This window comes from Fulmarus glacialis, unplaced genomic scaffold (genome assembly GCF_000690835.1).
Source record: "Fulmarus glacialis isolate BGI_N327 unplaced genomic scaffold, ASM69083v1 scaffold15294, whole genome shotgun sequence".
In the NCBI taxonomy this organism is placed as follows: domain Eukaryota; kingdom Metazoa; phylum Chordata; class Aves; order Procellariiformes; family Procellariidae; genus Fulmarus; species Fulmarus glacialis.
In genome coordinates, this window is record NW_009207521.1 from 1 (window position 1) to 20,815 (window position 20,815).

General features: G+C 45.1%; 1 protein-coding gene across 1 annotated transcript; it reads left to right on the forward strand.

Moving 5' to 3' along the window:
• The first annotated feature begins 284 nt into the window (after window positions 1–284).
• On the forward strand, window positions 285–11,666 carry REST (RE1-silencing transcription factor). The gene is made up of 3 exons (XM_009576149.1): window positions 285–1,227; window positions 6,761–6,844; window positions 9,964–11,666. The coding sequence occupies exons 1-3, from the start codon at window positions 327–329 to the stop codon at window positions 11,664–11,666; spliced, it is 2,688 nt and encodes an 895-aa protein (XP_009574444.1). The 5' UTR covers window positions 285–326.
• The last annotated feature ends 9,149 nt before the right edge of the window (window positions 11,667–20,815 follow it).

Here is a 20,815-nt window from a genome sequence, read left to right on the forward strand (position 1 = left end):
CGGGGCCTGCGGAACCGGCGGACCAGGGACGTGGGACCCCGCTGTCAGTGCCCCCCCGCCCGGCCTCCACGCGGTGGGATCCCGCACCGCGCGTGGGGCGGAACCAAACAGCCCTTTTGGGAGAGGAGCAGGACCACGAGGCCGAGCGTGGTTTGTGGTAGCGGGGAAGCGTCTCACCCCGGGTTCTGCCTCCCCCTGCCCCAGTGAAGAGGTTTAGTTTTCTGGGGTTACGTAGAGGGCTGCTTGGACAGTACAAAGCAGAGGAGGCTTTTCTGCAACTCGGGTGCTTACAGGTGTTCCTTTTCTCTTGCCACAGAATTGCTGCCATGGCAACTCAAGTGCTGGGACAGTCTGGTGGGAGCAGCCTCTTTCCTGGCAGTGCTAATATCGGTATGGCATTGTCCAATGACATGTATGACTTACACGACCTTTCTAAAGCTGAGCTGGCAGCTCCTCAGCTTATTATGTTGGCAAATGTGGCCTTGACAGGAGAAGTCAATGGCAACTGCTGTGATTACCTGGTTGGAGAAGAGAGACAAATGGCAGAACTGACGACAGTGGGGGACAGCAACTTCTCAGACAGCGATGGAGAGGGTATGGAAGATACCCAGGCTGCGGAGAGTGACCGCGAGGCATCTGAAACTGTGGAATTAAGCTCTCTTGAAGTTCCTAGTGTGGAAACCCAAGGTCCAGCTGCTTGCCCCCCTCCTAAGACTCCCAGTGTGGACAAAGATGTCTCATTGGAAGCACCAGGTACTCCAGAAAGCACAGAGGACAAGTGTAAGAGCTTGAAGAGCAAGCCGTTTCGTTGTAAGCCTTGCCAGTACGAGGCAGAGTCTGAAGAGGAGTTTGTGCATCATATCAGAGTTCACAGTGCTAAGAAATTCTTTGTGGAAGAAAATGCAGAAAAGCAAGCCCAGGTGAAGGAGTCTGATTCTTGCACTGCAGAAGAGGTGGATTTTTCTAAGGGCCCAATCCGTTGTGATCGTTGTGGCTATAACACTAACAGATATGATCACTATCTGGCTCACTTGAAGCACCACAACAAAGCAGGGGAAAATGAGAGAGTCTACAAGTGTACCATATGCACTTATACTACCGTCAGTGAATATCACTGGAAGAAACACCTAAGAAATCATTTTCCCAGGAAAGTGTATACCTGCTCACAATGCTCCTATTTTTCAGACAGGAAGAACAATTATATTCAACATATTCGAACTCACACAGGTAAGTCTTTCATCTTTCTTGATTTAAGAGTACTGAGAAACTGTGATGAATGAAGCAAGCTGAGAGTCTTCTATTTGCAAAGTTCGTTCCACCCCGGTAAAGCTCTGCGCTCTCTCCTCTTGGTGCTACCAGGTTATAGCCTCATGGAAGTGTGGATTTGGTTTGAGCTCCAGTCTGCAGTCCTAGAGGACTGAGAAAATCTCTCAGGGGCCCAAGAGGAGATGAAGAGCATCCTGTTTAGTAATTTTAAGCCAGTTTTTTGAAGAGGGCATGACAGAGTGTGCCTTTAGTGATTGTCAGAGTCCACAACACGAAAGCCTGATGTTACTCTAAAAACAAAACAAGCAGGTTGACAAAAGGTGCCTAAATCACATAGGTAGTTTTGAAAATGGTACCTTCAGACTGAGCTGAAACTTGACTAAGCTGTAATTACAGAGAAGAAAGAGCTGATACGCACATGCAAAGGAGCCCTCCAGCATCTACAAAGTCAGAATAACAGCTGAGTAGTGTTCCCAGTGAATTAATTCCTCTTAATGTACAGGGACCTCGTTTGTTCTAAGGTCTGCATCACTGCAGTAGCCAGAAGTAGACACATACTTCTGTTGGCCTATAGGAAGCCCTCGAGGGAGACTTTGGCCTCATTTCCTGTCTTCTCCTAAGGTCAGTTTGTAATCTCGAGGAAAAGCGTGAGGCCCCTTTCTACTCTGGTTTATACCAAGTGGAATTGGAGGACCTTCAGTGTTGCTGCCGTCCTGTGAGCTGGGACCACAGGTGGTTTAGGAAGCGAGAGCCTCGCCAGCCTCTCGCATGGGAAGTCCTGAAGCGTAGCCAAACTGAGACTCCTTTCTAGGAGGGGACGTCGTAACCGCCTCGCCTCTTTGCGCAGTGAGGTACAGTTGCTTTGCCTCCTGATCCCTTTTGTGGAAGCGGGAGGGCAGTTCAGACCTTTCTTGCAGCTTCTCAGAAGCTTTTATTTCCACCTTGCCAAGGCTTTCCGAGGAGAGGGCAGACTTGCTAACCATCTTCTGGCGTGCTGACCTGACTTGGTTCCTCTTTATTGTAGGCTGTGCTGGCTGAGCAAAACACTGGGGAATTTCTCCTTTGAAGTTGTGTTTTGTCACAGCAGTGACATGAATGGTTTGGAGGCTTCAGTTCAGTTGTGTGCAGCTGTCTGGAAGGGGAGGGCTGGACTCTGGCGGCCTCGGGGCTGGGCTTGAGCTCAAGTGTGCTGAAGTTTGTGTTCGTCAGCATGCTTCAGTATCTGCTCGGACGGGGTTTGGAGGGTCTACTGGGATTTTTAGTACGTTAAGACGTATTCTTCTCTTAACAATAGCCACGTGCTGTTGTTTAGAGGATACCATCAGTTTAAAAATCAGTCCTGTCTAAATATTTTTTTCCTAAACTAGTAAACAAAGATTATTGTGAGAGGTGTTAGGAAAATGGTGTGGTTTATCCTCCAGTTTGTTTTCTTTGTGTGTATTGTGGGAGATAACAAGAAAGAGACCAGGTAAAAACGACAAAGTAAGAGGAGAAAACTAAATCAATCGTCCGGGGAACTCGTGAGCCCATGCTGTGGTGCCTGTCTGTTTTACATTTGTCTCGACTTTAAATTCATCCCTGCTCGTGTTTGTACATGACATTAGGCCCCCCCTCTGATCTCTGAAAGCTCTTGTTGAGTTTTACAGGAACTAACCATGAAAGCATGTTTGCTGAGGAAGCGCTCTGTTATCACTGCATTTGGCCAATTTACCAGTGAACTGTATTAAAATTAAAAAAAAAAAATCAACCATGTTAAACTACGTAGGATATTGTCCAGTCCCTCTTTTCTCCTTTAAAAATAGTGGTGCAATCAAGGTTTCTGGTTCTTTGGTTTGCCATGTCTTTTCATTATTTTAATTAACCTGAAATGAGTGATTATGATTATGATTTCAGCATTTTTTAGTCCACCTTGGTAGTTGTTTCTTTGCTAGCTCTTACTAAAAGTTAAGAGCTGTTAGCCAGTTCTCACTTGATAAAAATCTTTCAAATATGTTAGTAGACTCATTTAGGAATGTGCCGTGTTACCAGCAACATTGATTTTGTGGGGGAGAATGTTAAAGCTAAAGGAAGAGTATTAGAAGAATGAATAAGCTACTGGCAGGTATATTTATACACCAGGCTAAAAGTTTCTGCTGGTATTAATGTATAATCAATTGCCTTAAAAAAACCCCACAAACAAAACCACAACGCACAAAACCCCCCCCAAAAAACACCCCCACTCCCCCCCAAAAAAAACCAGAAAAAACACCCACAGGTATTTCATAGTCAAAAGTATTTGCAGACTGTTAACATAACAGTACTGAATTTAACAAAAACTAACTGAATAATACTAAAATATCTTTGGATTACAGTTTTCGTAAAAAACTTAAGAAAAATATTTGTTGGAAAAAAGATGAAAGGAGTACATACATACTGCATTTTCTTCCTATTTTATGGGTTCAGAATATTAAAAAGGAAGTTGGAGTTGTTTGTTTCTTTAGTTTCCTGATTGCTAATAGGTTAAATAATTTTGGATAGATACTTTTTTCTCTCTCCTATTTTTTGTACTTCACCTGCTTTTTTCTGTGTGGGAGAATGCTTCCTTGCAGATAATTGGATTCTGCTGTGTTTGAGCCATCCAGTTTTCTGAAACACTGGCTCTGTACAGCGTGCAGGTTCACAGGCTCAAATGCTCTGCTGCTGCTGGAGAAAGGCAGTTTCAGTTTTCTCCCCGTATCCTGGGACTGATTGATTCAGCTCACAAAAATGGCAGTAAAATATTCCTTTCCTCTTCCCCAGGTTGCTTTTCTGCTGGTTAGTGAAATGAATCGACTTGCTAAGGACACATACAAATGCCAGAGCACATGGCCAGGAGCAGGGAAGGGGGCTGTGTACTACTACCTTGCATGGTGGGAGAAATACCTACCCTCTGCGTGTTTGCGGGCCACGGGAAGGATGGCAGAGGTTATCTGCTTGCCTGTTGCTTGCATCCGTGTTGGAAAGCAGGTGTCCATGAACCCGCCCTGTACTGGAAGATACCTTGTAGCTTGTGACAGTGCTTGTGTGTCAGGCTGCTGACAAATGTGGGGGACCTTGGGCAGAGGGCTGGTTTAAGGAGCCTGCAGATGGTCGTAAGCTTGTCAGCTGGGAGAGCAACATCTGGAAGAGCCCGACTGCTGCCCAGGAGGGGGTGGCTGGAGATGTTCAGGGCCCTCCCTTCCTTTGCTGATGGGGCAGAAAGGACCCTTTGTGTCAGGGACAGATCTACCTGGACTCGTTTGTGCTCATTAGACGTGTTAGACCAAGTTTTGACTTGATTTATCCCATCAACTATCCACACTGCTGATCCTGGAACTGTACTACGTGCAAGACAGTGCAGCATTGTTCTCAATTTTTTCCATTTTACTTGTTAGAAGCAACTTCTAGAAAACTTAATCGAAAACCATCTGCAGAGCTATATAAGTAAGACGTCTGCTTCAGGCAGTCCCAGTGCTCAGTGCCTAGGTTTGGGCTGTAATTTTTTTTTAAATTTTTGTTGTCATAGGGGATCTTTCTTGTTTGCCACTGTGTTGGAAGTTTGATGGAAGCAGTTTCATTTCAAGCAGACAGAACTTTTAATAGCGTTACAAGAAAAGCTTTATAAAGAGGTGATCTCTGAACTTGTTCACTGATGTCCATCTGCCTGTTCATTTGCATAGAGTTAAGTGCCTGCTTAAGCTTTTGCTAGGTTGGGGCTTATTCTTTAAGTGTCTTGTGGAGAGGTTTTTTGGTGGCTTGTTTGCATATAATGAGCCTGTAAAATTACAATAAAAATCCTTTGGGGAGTAGCATTTTATAAAACAGCCCTTACAATGTAGTCAGGCATTTAATTCTCAAGTGGCAATAACACATTTTAAATTAGTTGCATTCGTCATACTTTAAATGCCCTATATAAAATACCTGAAAGAAAGCCTTTTCCACATACCTAATGTTGTAGGTAACTTTAAAGATATGAAATTTCAGGTAACGGGAAGAAGACATGACTGAATATTCCAGGACCTTTGGTCACATATTTTCAGATTGTAAGGAGTCATTTAAAAACAAAACCATTTCTTTATAACAAAAGGCCTACCCCTCCCTTGTACATGACCTAATCTTATTGTGTGTGTTGCACCAATCTCCTACCTTGTTTTAACTGGAAAAGGGAGGGGGTATGGTTGTTGGGGTGAATTTACCTTTAAACTGCTGATCTAATCAAGAATGATAGTCTAAATGTTTGATGGGAGGAAGAAATGTGGGATTAGTCTGCATTACAAAGACCGCTTCTACTGCTATTTTGGCAAAGGCGTGCAATGGAGCCTCACATCACATACTGGCAGATGAAGGTCTTTGCTGCTGCAGACAGAGCTATGCCTCTGAAAGTGAACAAATAGCCTGTATGCAGGGGTTTTGCTGACGTCCAGGTCTCAGTGATTTGGCGAGCACATTGGTTGTATGCTTCAACTGATGTGGCAAAATGCTGTAGTGTAATTCTGACCATGACTTGAATAAATATTTCAACCAAGTAACTTACTTTTCCCTTCCCAGCTTCACTCCCCTCTTCTGTTGGGCGTATCCACCCGAGACTAAAAAGTGTTTTTGCAACTTGTAGTGGACAAAGCAGCCTAGATCTCTCCACTGTGCTAAACACCCCTGGTACTTATCTGGACCTGCCTAACAGATGTTAATTCTAAAACTGTCTGCCTTTATTTGGGGCTTGTCTTCACTTGAAAAGGATTTGCAAGTATCATTGTACTGATAGTTACACAAGCTAACTGTCCCTTGTGGAGACCTAATTTATGACAGGTTAGTTTCCATTAGTTCTCCACAAACAATAACTCTGCAGGCAGAGGGATTTGATTCTTCAAAATAAATGCTGCTGCTACACTTGAGCTTTTGCTAGCAGCATAGTTTCACTGAGCAGGGCATCATGCTTTTCCATGCTCCAAGCTAATTTCACTCTGCCAATAAAACTTTGGAAGTAGAGACCCAGGCTCTCTCTGCGCTTGTGTTCTGGCAAATGCAGGTCCATGCTGAATGGGTGGTTGCTTCCCATCTTAATCCAAATTAAACACGGAAGTTTCAGGTAATGTGTTGTGTGAAGCAATAACATACCTGGTTTCTTACAGGGTCTGTATCTTTTGTGCATCTTCTGAGTGCTGGGAGAAAATACTGTAGGAAAGTCATCTCTGGTGGCTTAGGGCTCCCAACAGGTGGCTGTCCTCACCACCTTTTGCCTGAGGTTACCATCTGACCCCAGATGAACATGAGGATATGCCTCTCTCATATTCTTCCCCTTCACTACCCTTGTTCATAAGGCATGACACGTTGCACTGGTCCAGCTCGGGCATATGCTTCTTACTGTGGCCCTTTGCTGAGGGAAAATGTGCCCTCAGATACAACTTGGGGATCTGTGACAGCCTCGCATGTATGGCTTGGTAACCAAGTTTGGGAACCAGCTGTATTTTAGTAACTAATTTGCTGTTTGTTTTTGCAGGAGAACGACCCTATCAATGTGCTATGTGTCCTTATTCCAGCTCTCAGAAGACCCATTTAACCAGGCACATGCGTACCCACTCAGGTTGGTAAGGGGCGGCAGCAGCATGACTTAGGAAAAGGGGGTGGTTCACAGAATCACAGCATGGTTGAGGTTGGAAGGGACCTCTGGAGGTCATCTGGTTCAGCCTCCCTGCTCAAGCAGGGCCACTTACTACAGGCTGCCCAGTTCTGTGTGAGATGTCATCTCATCCAGTACGGCCTGAGCTTTAGCTCCTATTTCAACGGAGAAGGTTGTCTTTATCTGCAAAGAAAATGCTAAGTGTCATGAATAAAAGAGATAAGAGGGGAATATATCTTCTTCTTTCCCTTTTACTCTCCAGGATGTATTCTGAGGTTCATAGGGCTGCTCTAGTAGTCCTAGTAATCTAGTAGCAAATGCAACATTGTGATGATACAGGAGCAGATTCTTGTGTTCTGTCTGCTGCTGTAACTCAGTTCAAGTCAATGAAGCTGGGAAAATTTTGAGCAACTGAGAGTCTCCCCTGTGATCTCATCTCAGCCAGGGTTTCTGAGGGAACCCTTAGTTTTTGCTTAGTATTACAGAAAGATGCAAAATAGCGTCTGCTTATGGCAAGGAGACACAGAGGAGAAAAGAGCAAACTCAGAGAATGTTCACAAATGACTCAGTCTTGTGGCACAAAAAGCCAAATTAGCAATTTTCACTAGCCTTTATTTCCCATCACTGGTCATAAGCTGTGGTGTTACAAACATCTCCTGCTCTCTTTCTCTTGTGAATCTCTTTTTGAATGAATTAGTAGCATTTTTGTGAGTTGTAACAGCATAGGCATGCTAGACACAAGCACAGTCGTCCTTTGTGACCCTCCTAGGGGAGCTCAGGTAGATCTCAGCCTGTACTTTTGGTTTGCTAATATCTGAATTGACCAGACCTAGATGAATTCCTAATTCTAGCAAACAGTAGTGAAAGTCTCCTGAACAGTAATTATTTCAATTTCAATAGATGAGGCTTTAACTGAAACCAGAAGGCAGGCAATTCTAACTGTAGTGGAGGGGGGGGTTGGACCCATTAAAAATAGCCAGCTGTAAAATGATATGCCAGTATTTTGGTTTGAAAATTTTCTGAATGAAGTATTCTGCTTCCAGAAACAAAAATAATTTTTGGCTGAACCTGTGGGCTAAGTGTGGATTTGCAAATGGTTTGGTCAATACTGAGCCTGGAAACCATTTCATGAACATCTTACTCTCCCTTTGTCTGTGCAAGGAAGTCTCAAATCTGAAGGAGATGAGGAGTGGGATCTGCCCTTGGCCCTTAAAGGTCTGGGAGGGAGAGCGTGAGCTGTGCTGACAGAAGTGGGAGTGCACATGGGACTCTTGCTATCAGGGTATTTTATTAATAGCTCTCATAACTTCTCTTGCATGTCTTGCCACATTGCCCAGGCAGCTGAACCTTTTCTATGGCAATTTCAGGACTCCTGCAGTTCACAGGCTGCCTTTTAAGGCAAACTGGTGTTGAAGCTTTCTTCAAATGTCAGGCAGTGAATGACAGTGGTTTAGAGCCTACTTCACAACTGTGGCTGTATTCTTAGCCATCTTGATACGTGTCCTTTCCACTTGTGTAACAAAAACCCTGGATTTAGTAGAGGTGATGGACACAAACTCTTCACATACAATCTTTGAGTTTCCTTGTTGCAGCCACCTCTGAGCACTCTGTGCAGTTAGAACAGCTTGTTCCAGTGCATGTAAGAGAGAGGCTGTTCTTGTCCTCACTCTCTGTAATGTGGAACTGTTCCTTGAAGTGTAGGCGATAAAGGCCCATACTTGCGAGAACGATGACCAGTGAAGCACATCAAGCTTAAACTTGTTGAAAATGTCACCAGGAAGTGGGGGGAGAAAGGAAAGAAGGAAAGAAGATAGGCTGAAGATGATAGAGAATCAAACTAACCCCTCTTTAAATAATAAAGAGATGCTGCAGGCAGATGTGAAATGATCTAGACTCTTAAACAAGTGTCCCCATCCTTCCTGCCAGGGAGGCAGCACAGCCATTTATAGAGTTTGTGAGGGCGTTGCAGATCAGCCATGTGGCTAACACACAAACAGAGACCACAGTCACAGTGACTTCATCTTCACTGCGGGCTGCTCTGGTCTCCTAATCGTGCTGCAGAGGAGCAGCATGAGTATGGGCAGTGTTGGGGCAGCAAGTTGCAGGGGTGGGAGAAGTACTATTGTATCGTGAGCAGAAAGGGCTGGAGCGGATTTTCAACGTACCTAGGAAGTGGTATGCATTAGTTCTGCAGGTCAGTTTTGAGATGCTGTTTCAGAGCTCAGGAGCATCCCAAATTCCTCAGCTGAATTTGCACATGCGCAGATGTTCTCAAAGTATTTCTGGACTTGAGCTGTTGCACTAGAAGTGTTTTTCCTATTTGCTTTGATGTGCAAATGGAAAGCCATTTCTGCTGCAGCGGCGTGCACTAAGCAGAACATTTCAGGAACGCTTCTGCAAGAGTCATTGCAAAACTGTAAATCCAGATTTCAGTAGTAACACGATGGCTTTGGACTGCATATGGTTGGCTTGCTAAGAGTAGCCTGCAGCCAGTATGTCATGTATTTTGAGACACTGTAACAGTGAACTGAATTCTCAGAGGTAAAAATCATCTGAGCAATGTGTCCCTTTCACATGCTTTGGGTTTTGCTAGCTTCTTTTTCCTCATTTCCTTTTCAATGCAAACATGAAGTACGCTAAATCTGTGTAAAGTTGGACTTTTTTGAAACGTTTGTGTGAAACTGCTATTCATCAAATGTTACATTTCCATTTTTCTACAATGCATTCAATGGACCAGTTGGGTATGGATTCCATTTGCTAATATTACTGTAGAGAGATCTCTGCCGGTATGTATGCATAGCCAGAACCTGTGCCGTTGTTACTGCTTGTTTGGTTTTGGATCCCCTTCCTCCCAACCCTTGCCCCTTCTCTCTCTTTTGTATTTTGTTCTTGGTGTCTTGTGAATGTGTTCGTGACTTGTGGATTTCTTATGTTGACTTTACTTAATTTTAAAGGCGCATGGATAATTTTTTTTTCTTTTTGAGTTTCACATTTCTGTATCTGTATTAGTGGGAAGTGATTCCCCCCCCCCACCTCCCATGCTTAATAATCACCATCATTCCCTTCCGCCCTTCCTTCCTTAGGTGAGAAGCCATTCAAATGTGATCAGTGCAGCTATGTGGCCTCAAACCAGCATGAAGTAACTCGTCATGCAAGGCAGGTTCACAATGGGCCGAAGCCTCTGACTTGCCCGCACTGTGACTACAAAACAGCTGACCGCAGCAATTTCAAAAAGCACGTTGAGCTCCACGTCAATCCGCGCCAATTTCTCTGTCCTGTTTGTGATTATGCAGCATCTAAAAAATGTAACCTGCAGTATCACATAAAATCCAGGCATCCCGATTGTTCTGACATCACCATGGATGTTTCAAAGGTGAAGCTACGGACTAAAAAGAGCGAAGCTGACTTTTCTGAGGGCATTAATGACAAAACGGAGAAGGAACAAACGAAAGGGGATTCAGCTGCAAAGAAAACTGAGAAAATTGTGAAAGTGGAGAAAAAAGATAATTTGGCAAAGGAAAAGAAGCCGATAAGCAATGTTTCTGCAGGCCAGGTGACAACCAGAAGTCGGAAATCGGCTTCAGAAAACAAGGAGGTGGATATTAAAACTGAGAAAAATACTGAGAAAACATGTAAAACAAAGAAGATCAAAAGAAAGGCAGAGGCTGAAGTAACTTCCTCAAAGCAAGAGCCTGCAAATGATATCTCAGCAGTAACGAAAAAGAAGAAGAAAGTGGAAACTAAACCCAGAGACTTCCAGGAAGCTCAGAAAAGTGATGTTGTACCAGAGGAGGAGCCTAAAAAGCAAAATTCTTGCCTCAAGAAAAACAGAAAAAAGAAAGCTCTGAAAAATAAGCACAGTAAGAAAAGCAGTAAACTTGATCAGGAGAAGATCGAGGATGAGGAGATGCCAGACGAGTGTCCTATCACAGAAGAGGATGGATGCATGAAGCCTGACACTGAGGGCAGCAACCAGAAGGAGCAAGATCCCACTGACACAGCGGCATTAAACGACAATGGTGGCCATGTTCTCAAGGGGAAGAGCACTGATCCCAAAGGAAGCTGCATACAAGACCCAGAGCAGCTTTGTCTGCCAGCTCAGGATGCAAACACAGAAGATGAGGTAGAGGACCAAGAAATGCCTGCTGCAGCAGGAGAGAGTGAAGACACTGTTGGTGAAAAAGAGGATGAGAGAAAGGCGGACAGAGGGCAAGACACTTGCCCTGAGGAATCTTCCCATGCAGTGTCTTCTGAAAAAAGCTTCGATGTGCCCAGGGATGTGGTACCAGACCTGGTGCCTGAGAAGGAGCCAGAGGGAACCTGCATGGTAGAAACTGTGAGTAGCTCCGACCCAATGGACCTGACTAAGACATGCCTGCCAGTGACAGAGCCAACAGGAGATGCCATGCCAGCACCTGCACCCCCAGAAGGGTGTATGCAAAGCCCCAAAGTTGCTCTGGCCTTATCATCTCCGGATAACACAGCAGTGAATGAATCTCAGGAAATGGATGAGGATGAGGGCATCCACAGCCATGAAGGCAGCGACATAAGTGACAACATATCAGAAGGAAGCGATGACTCGGGGTTAAATGGCGCTCGCTCCGTACAAGAGGAAACAAGTCCAAAGACGTCACAAGGAGCTGCAGACACCACAGTGGCCAGGGAGAACTATGTGTGCATTTTTTGTGACCGCTCATTTAAAAAGGAAGGTGAATACAGCAAGCACCTCAATCGCCACTTAGTCAATGTGTATTATCTTGAGAAGGCAACAAAAGGGCAGGAGTAGAAATAGCTGTGGCTTGGGGGAATCTTCTTTTGTAAGATCTTATACAGCTTATGTACAGATATTGTAGATTTTTTTTTTTTTTTTTTTAAGCACGGTTTGCTTTAGTTTCTGGATTGGTTTGGTTTTTGTTTGTTTTTTTTTTTTTAAGTTGAAAATATTTTTGACAACTTTTTGTGTAATGGTGAACTCATTAACTATTGGATCTCTTCATTAGAGAAGGCAGGTAGGGTGTGTGAGGCTGTGTCCTGTAAAGTCAGTGTAAGCTTCTAGTCTATTAGCTTATGCAATTCTTTTATAAATTGAGTTTTAGAAACAAGACTGTAGCTAACAATACACAAGTTGGATGTTTATAGAGCCATTGGCATTAGTTGCTTTTTGTTCTAGCAGCCAACTCCTTCTCTCTCTCCCCTCTTCCCTTCCCCTTTTTTTTTTAGTTCTTCTCGATGTGTCTTGATGTTCAAAGTGTTAAACTACTTGATGATTTTTCTACCAGGAAAATAGCTTCTGTTACGTAAAAGAGCACTTTGTAAAAGAAATCAAGTTGGCTAGTGATGAACATAACTGTTTAAGATAATTATAATTGTGAACGTACATTTCAGATCCCCTAAGCATGAATGGTGAGCCAAAATTTGGGAGTAGTCCTTCCAACTTTTGATTGGAGAACCTCTGTGTTGATTAATATCTTAATGACTATGATATGAAATTGGCTTTGTTGTGGGGGAGCAAGTTTGCTATTTTTAATTTCTGCTTTTTTTTTTTTTTTTTTGATTGTGCTTTAAGGGCTTAAATATTGCACATTGGTTTTGATTTTTACCTATGCAGTTTAATCCTTTAGGAATAGCGCTTGTGCAGTACATGTACACTTTATATATGCATGTTTGGTTTTGTTTGTGTAAGTTGTTTTTTTTATTTGGAAACGTTCAGGTTCGTTGCTTACCATTGAACAGTTTTCTGTGACAGTTTTCTGTGATGCTTTTTACTGCAGATTTTTCTTGTTTTCCTGCGGTATTATTAGTTGTGCATGAAGTTGCTGAAATTATGAAGTGCTTGGCTATATATTTTTGACGGGCTTTAAAATTGTATAGTTCTTGAGCAAAAGGATATCAATGCAATTTCAAAACACTATTTTGTAGACTTGTTTTATCATGGAAATGCCACTTCTGATATTTTAAATACACATACAGAGTAATAAATTCTAATTTTTAATTTGGGATCACCAGACAGAAAAATATTCACTCTCAATGGAAATGGTCTGCAGATTCTGCAAGTCCAGATGATTTTTTTTCCCCCCTCCTCTTTTCATTTCTGTGGTGGTGGACAGCAGTCAGACTTCGTGAGCTTAAAAAAAGTAAAATAGTAGCACTGATACAAGTATAGTTCATCAAAATCTAACATCTCACACACCAAAAATACACATAAAGATAAATCAACTGGTAAGCAACAAACCTGGCATTAAAAACTGTGGGAATTCCTGCTCCTTATTCATTCAAGCTGCATTTAATAAAATCATCCTGCTTCCATGCAGAGAGAAACACGTAAGTGATCAGATTGTCATCTCAGGTCTCCATGCAAGCAATGTCATACTAGGAGTTTTTAATTCTAAACAGACTTAGTTTCTGGCACACACAAACACAAGAGAGATTGCATGCTTACTGCTTATAGCCAACCAGTGGCAAAATGTAAACAAACTCCAAACCAGCAGGGAAAAAGCAAAGCCCTCGAGTCCCATCTGTGCACTCTTCTGACTGCCATTAGCCGCCTTTCCGGTGGGAGCAGTTGCGGACAGCTTCTCTGGTTGTCAGCTCCAAAGAAGCAAATTTGGAGGCAGGTGTTACTTGGAGAGTGGAGCTGTGGAGTTCAGATAGTATTTGTCAGAGCACTTTATGGCAAATACTCTCAATGTAAGCTCTGGAATAAACCCTATTCTCTGCATGTCCCTACAGCATCTTCCCCTCCAAACCAACCCACTGCCTTGAATGAATAGAGAGCAACAATGCTACGTTGCTTCTGCTTTTGGGAGAGATTGGTAATAGGAGGCCAAAGATTTGAGAGGGAAGGCATCCCTCATGGCAGAAATAAATTGTATAATGTATAGTGAGTTTTTGTTTGCTTAGACAGTGTTCAATCCTTACTTTGGCTGCGACAATCATTGTCAACTGAAGATCAAGTTGCAACTATATTTATGCTAAACATTAAGAAAATAAACCTAGATTAATTGTTTTCCTAAACAACCAGTTGTAATAGTCTTAGATGTATTTTTTTTCTTCATAATAGTGTTTCCTTTATATATAAATGTTGCCACCATTTGTGAGCGATGTGAGCAGATGCTGGGAATTCCAGTACTGTGTAGAGGTTTTATAGCTCCCTTCATATCCTTGCGAAGAGCCTTTGCCATCTTGTGAGAGACTTCAAGGACTTTAGCTATGTTCAAATAAACTTGTGGACTGGCCTGATAATTTTTCTGGTTTGTTTTTAAATGAAAATAGTGGTGTTGACTGACTAAATTTCTCTCTATGAGATAAAAACAAAGATGTGGTTCTCTGAGACACTCTGCTGCACATTTCTGTGAAGTGGTCAAGGTTTCAATGCTTGATCTGACAAGAACTCTTCGAAGATGACAGTCGGCTCCTGTTCGGCAGTGTTTCTTACCACAAGATTAGAAACTGAAAATAAATTATTAACATATTAAGAAGAAGAAAAGTTGATTCTTTCTATCTGAGACGCATCAACAATGTCCTGAAATACCTAATGTTGGTGCAGAACTGTGTTGGAATTCTCTGCTTGGTTAAGACCAAGGTTTGGGAGTATTATGGTAAAGCAGCAAGGATGTAATGCATTGTGTGTAACTAAAACATTAGACATTGCTAATATTGAGTATTTGAGGGGGGTGCAGGTCAGGTAACCCACCATATACAGTGGTCTTACATTGCTGTATCTCCCTTTAAACAATGCCTTTTTTTTTTTGTCTTTTTCAATATTCTTAAATTATTTTGTGTTGGTTTTGCCAATGGTAGCATTTTTGTGTTTCTTGGCAATAATACCTGTGCGACTGTTCAACCTCCAATATGTGGTTGGAAGGATTAGCACACTGATACCCCTACACTGCCAGCCCTTGGTTGAGCAACGTGGTGTTTTGGGCGTTTGCTGTGTGAATCTATACACTCAAAGTAACTGCCCTGAGAAATGATCTAGAAGTGGGTAGCTAGGCATTAATAATAATGTAATTGCTATTTCTGGATTTTGATGATCTAGCTGGAACTTTAGTTGTTTAAAGAAGAATGTTTAACAACTGACAGGCCAGTTAAGATATGGTAACATCACTGATTTCAACAGATTTAATGTAGCTGAAAGGTATTAAATTAAATTCAAGAGTTTTCTTGAATGTCAGTTGTGTAGATACGTGGCATGTATACAAAATTAACAGAATCCAAATAGCTAATGGAATTGTTTTATGTGTACATATATTTTCCCCCTCTAAAATTACACTAGCTAACAAACTTTTGTAAACTGGCATTGAAATATGTTTATGATGTTTAGTTGCACCATGTTTGATGCTTTTACAGTGCAATACTTGTATTCTCTGAATTAAACCAAAGGTAATTTTTTTTCATGCCCTCTACTGTAGTGCATGACAGTCTTTTCTACGTTTGTAATAGATGTAAAACAAGCCAGATCATACATCCTGTTTTTACCTAAAACACGTATAAGAAGTTTTTTTGTTCAAAATGTAGTATAAAGTTAAACTAAATTGCATTATATTAACCCTTACAAGTGTATTTTCCTAAGCATAGTTATGATTAAATAAACTTTATTAAGGAACTTGCAGCTTCTATCTCCCACTTATTAATGGCTATGGAAGCCATTTGTAACTAAAGGCAGGAGCAGCGCAAGCGTCGTTGACGGAGCTCTTCAAGTCCTCAAGCCAGCACGGCCTGGGGGAGCCAGTACCTAGGTGCCGCGTGTGTGCACTCGCAGACTTGACTGCAGGCAGGGGCAATGGCTACAGAAATCGGTTCTTTTTCCGTTTCAACATACTGTATTCATTTCCCTGACCGCTTCACTGGGGGCAGGGCACAAGGTGGGAGATGTGTGCATACAGATGAGGTTCAAACTTAATGCTGGACCTGTTTGTGACCTGGCAGGACAGGCCCGATGGGCATGAAATGCATATTTCCTGTCATGTGAGAAGAAATGCAACTTGAGGGAAGCTGCAGCTTTTAAGATAAGGTCATCCATCATCCCTATGGCTACGATACTGTCTATATAGGTATTGAAAATGGCTTGAGAGATGTGGAGCCCCATATAGCCTGCAAGGGTGACTTTTCTCCTCTCTGCCAGCCTGGCCCTTATCGAAAACCTGAGCTGGATAAGCCCATGATGCTAAACTGCCTCCTAGGGCTCGGTCATTCTTACCTGCTACTAACGCAGAACAATTCTTATTTGCCAAGGGATCAAGGCAAACGGCATTTGATGAACGTGTGGGGATAGTTGTATATGCAGCTGCTGCAGCTTTGAACAATTTGGGACACTCTAGAAGCATAAGAAGTGAGCTTTTGTCTTTTCTGATTAAATGTTTTCTCCTAAGCAATGGCCCCCTAGAGTGGTCTTAGTCTGTCAACGAGAATTTGGGTTTCTGAGCCATGCAGTTAGTAGTCAAGCAGCAAAGAGCGGGGACACGGGACCGCTACCACGGGACATAGCCTTGGGGGGCTGCAGGGTGGCAGGGGCTGTCATCACCTGGGTAAGGAGCAGGTTTTGGTTTGCTCCCCTCGAAGTCTTGTAGACACCGTGTATGCAGTTCATGGAGAAGCTGATGTAAGGACGGGGAACAGGAGTGGTACCTGAGCCCGCCCAGGGGCTGCAAGGGAGGTGCTCTGAGAGCGTGACATAGAGACAGCAGGGTCTGGGTACTTGTGTTGCCTCTTTGCCTGTGTGAGTTAATGATTTCAAACTGGATCGATAGAGGAGGCCCTGCCCTTTGTACCACCAGCTAGTGCTGCCCCCCACCCCCAGGAAGGTGTTCTGGGGACAAGCTAGCTGAAATGAGAGAACACAAATGGGTTGGCAACCTGAGAAACCATTTTCCCTTAAACCCGCAGTCAGATCATCCTTATCTTTGACTAGCTCCTTGCACCTTGGCAGAAAACCTGCTAGTTTTTTCCCTATAGAAAACCAGGATAAAACCTGCTAGGCTGAAAACATGCTTACAAGCTTCTTTATGCTAAGTTGTTTTTTTACAGAACTGGGTAGCCGAGCACAAGTGCTGGCTCCGCGGTGCCTTGCAGGCCAGTGTGAGCTCCTGCCCACACACCGAGACGCCCAAAAGGTGAGTTTGCTCAAGTGGGGGATGGCTTAGCTTCCTGCTGCCTTGTATGGGGACAGAGCCAGCTCATTTCTTAATTCAGCTGCCTTACTCAGGCTTTGCTCATGCTCTGAAGGAGCCGAAATGCTAGGTTCCTGAGTTTGGTTTGGTGGTTGGTTTTTGTTTGTTTGTTTTTAAAGCTTAGCCATGCTGACACAAGTGGCTTTACCTTGTTCATGTATAGTATAACCTGTACACTGGAAAAGCTAATTCTAGAAAGGCAAAACCCTTCCCTTGGCCAGGTTGTATTTTTAAGCTTGGTAAATTGAGTTCCCTCCATCTCCCTCCTTTGCTGGAAGCACCAGACCCGCAGCAAGGCAATTCTGTGGCAGTGCTCTGACACCCTCCGGCTACAGCCAGGCGGCTGAACCTGCCCCTTGCCCGCGGGCTGGTGGAAGGAGCCGTTCTTGGTCTCCTTTAGCCCTGTATAGGTCAGAGCACTCAAACCGCTGTCATCTGCAGCAGAGGCCATGCTGGAAGTGAGGGAACAGATGAGGTTTGTGGCTGGGTTTGTTTCCATCACAAACAGATGAAGGAGAGTTGTGGCAAAAAGTTGAGTGCGAAGATGGGTGACCGGTCTCTTGGTGGGGATGTGGGGGACAGGGACATCGGCAGCGCCCTGGGTGCTACAAAGCGGCCGGACCACCTCCCGAGTGCTGGCCCAGGTGTGTGCTGCCTTAAGCAGGAGGTAAAACTGCCAAGGGGCAGTAATTTTTAAGTGGAGATTTCAGGAGCACACACTTGCAGCATAGCACGCGCTTGCGCAATGCAGCGAGCACACAGCTGCGGCATTGCAGGCACGCACCCCACGCTCGCATAGCACGCGCTCCCCAGCTAACACATGGGCAGCATAGCACATGTTCGCCTGCCCTCTGATCTGGCCTGGCTGTTTGCACTCTGTTCAGCATCCCTGAGCCCTCCAGTCATGGAGGAAAACCAAAAAGAAGGCTGAGCCCCCTTCCCGTCACTGTGCTGGGGGTCCTGGTTTTAATAAAGGGCTCATATTCTGCTCTAGTCCTTCCAAAAGGCACTAAGCCCTGGGCCTGCTCAGAGCTGGCCAGAATAACCCTGACGGTTTGACGGCTTTTTTTTTTCTTTTTCTCCTCTTTCTTGATTCGGTGCTGCCTGGTGAGGCACAGAATAATTCAAAGATGTTGCCACAGTCAAACCGTGGCACCCAATATGTGGCATGGGACGTTACGACCAACTTGTCCTCAACAGCAGCTGGTCAAGAATTCCCCCTGGTGTTTCAGGACGCTGCGAGCTGACCTGCACAGACACAACTCTCCTCTGCCAGCGGAGGAAGCACTGGGACAGGTCAATGCACCGCAAGGGCGTGGGCCCACCATCAAGTTTCTGCTCCAGCACCAGTCATATTGGGCTACCCACAGCAGTTTAGCTACAAGATCAGTGAAGACAGTTGCTGGTGAGGGGCACGTTTATAGGCAATGACAAGTTGTGAATCACAGGAAAATCAGCAGGAACCAGAAGCTTGAAACTTCTGGTCCATTAGGATCCCCACCCAAAGCACCTCCACATTCCAGGCTATTTTGGGAGTGTTAACAAGGGGCAAAATTTCAAACTTTGCATGGGATTTGTTCTGCTCTTGCCATGAAAAGCAGCGGCCATTTTCCTAGGCTGGGAGTCCCCTGCCATGAGCAGCTCCGAAAAGGGAATAGCCACTGGGCAGGGAAAGGAAGCTGCTTTGCTTTTTTTTTTTGGGTGAGCTGGCGCCACATGGGATGCGTGCCAAAGCAAACCAACCCACGGGCTCCCGGCCGTGGCAGCACGTCCCTGCTTGCAGGGCGGCGGGGAGATGCAGCCCTCCCTTGACTGGCCCAGTTCCGCACTTTGCGCTTCCCCAGCTCCAGCCCAGCTCTGCGCTTTGCCGGGAAGTCGGGGAGCACCCCCGTCCAGGTACGCAAACACCCCCAGCTGCTGCAACCCCCCTGCCGGCTCAAAGGCACTGCCAGCCAGCTTTAGCTGTTATACGTTCAAATCTGTCCTTCTCTAGGATTTTACCTGTATTTTAACTACCCCATCCTATGCCACGAACTGGTTTTTTGTGCAGTTCTCCAGCAAACTGAGTGGTTCTGCTGAACACACTCTTCTGGAGCAGCTATAAATGATTGCACCCTGCTAGTGCGCACTGGGACACCCATGAAAAGCAGACCTTCCCAGGGGGTTGGACCTTCCCAGCCCTCTCCTTCTGCCTCATTTTTGCACACAGACTCAAACCACCTTTGCTTTTGGCTCCTGTGCTAAGATGAAATTAGCCGTTGTTCGTAGGCATGGTAAAAATTGTATTACCTTTCAGGCTGTCTGGCATAAACGAGACACGAACCCTCCCTTTGAGAGCAGGTCTTCAGCTCCAGCGTAATTCAGCCCTGGGAGCTCATAAAAGGCATGTCTGTGCTTCCATTGAGGCACTAATTGCTTCCACATTACATTACCTCCTGCATGCCGAGGTTTAGCATCTGTCAGGAGCACCCATTTTTGTTCCCTGCTGGGGCCGTTGCTAGCTGGCTGCTGCTCTCGTGGCACAGTGCGGCGTTTGCAGAAGCCCTTCAACACCCGCACCACTCGAGCCCCTGCGCTGGCCCAGTTCACCGCTTGCCCGTCTGGGTTGGACACAAAAGGACGCTGGGCACGGGAGTCGTGCACACCCCCGCCCTGCACTTCCCCGTGTTGGCAGCAAGCCTCTTCTCCTGGGTACGGCTCCGGCACCCCCTGAACCCACGCGCAGCCCACCCATCCTTATGAAAAGGCTTTTTGTGTTCTTTTTTTCAAAACCAGGGGACCTGCTACACCAATCACTTGCCTTGGCCGCAATTTTTCACGTCCAGCCCCTGGGCTGAGGACCACCGCTGTAACAGAGGTCTTCCAGTTACTCCTTCTGCACGCAGAGCTGTGTGCCTTTCATGTTGTGTCTTTCCCAGACTTACAGCGGCAGAGGAATGTTACAGGGGATGCCTGGTTTGGATTTGTCAAGCTAGTTTCAACAGACCGCAGCCAGACCCTTTTCCTGCCTCCCACTCCAGCTGAGCGCGCTGTGCCTTTTTCCATGCCGGCTTTCCCGGGGCTGCCCCACATAACCCCCCCGACGAGGAGGTGCAAGCGGAAGAGGCACTTTCCACTGTCTTGTCCCACACCCCCTGTTAAATCAAGTGTGTTACCGGCACGAGACAGGTCAAGACACAAAACATTGCGTATCTGTGTGACAGTGTAAGTAAAACCCGATGCCTGTGGTTAGCTCTGGCTGGAAATGTCACTGTAGGCAGCAAGATGGGGCTGGTGCCGGGTTTCTGCAGGCTGGCCCTGTGGAGCTGTCTAAACATAGCTGCAGTGCAGGCCGGTGAAGAGGCGACTTTAAGCATCATCTAAAGTAAAGCAGCTTCTCCAGCCCAGGCTGCACACCCACAAAGGAGCACACAGAGGCAGTGGTGGGAGGGGGAGTCCAAATAATGCTCTGCCAGGCGACTCCCAGGCCCATCATCAGGGCCATCAGCCCATCAAAGGCCCATCTGCACAAGCCTAGAGCTGCACAGCGACAGAATGGCAGACAGGAACCCAGCTGAAGGACTCCTGAGGAATGAACACCATGTCTGGGCCCCTTCAGGGCTCTGTTTGCAGAGTCATCAGCCCCTCTGTCCAGGAGTGAAACCCATCACCATAAGTCTTTGTCTTGGGGGGATCTCATCAATGTTTATAATCACCGGAAAGGAGGGTGCAAAGAGGACGGAGCCAGGCTCTTTGGAGCCAGGCTCTTTTCACTGGTGCGCAGTGC

What these genes read in the sequence shown, in the direction of transcription:
- REST (XM_009576149.1), top strand. Translation starts at nt 327, where the DNA reads ATGGCAACTCAAGTGCTGGGACAGTCTGGTGGGAGCAGCCTCTTTCCT. An exon ending in ACATATTCGAACTCACACAG is followed by an intron (nt 1,228 to 6,760) that starts GTAAGTCTTTCA and finishes TTGTTTTTGCAG; the next exon opens with GAGAACGACCCTATCAATGT. An exon ending in GCACATGCGTACCCACTCAG is followed by an intron (nt 6,845 to 9,963) that starts GTTGGTAAGGGG and finishes TTCCTTCCTTAG; the next exon opens with GTGAGAAGCCATTCAAATGT.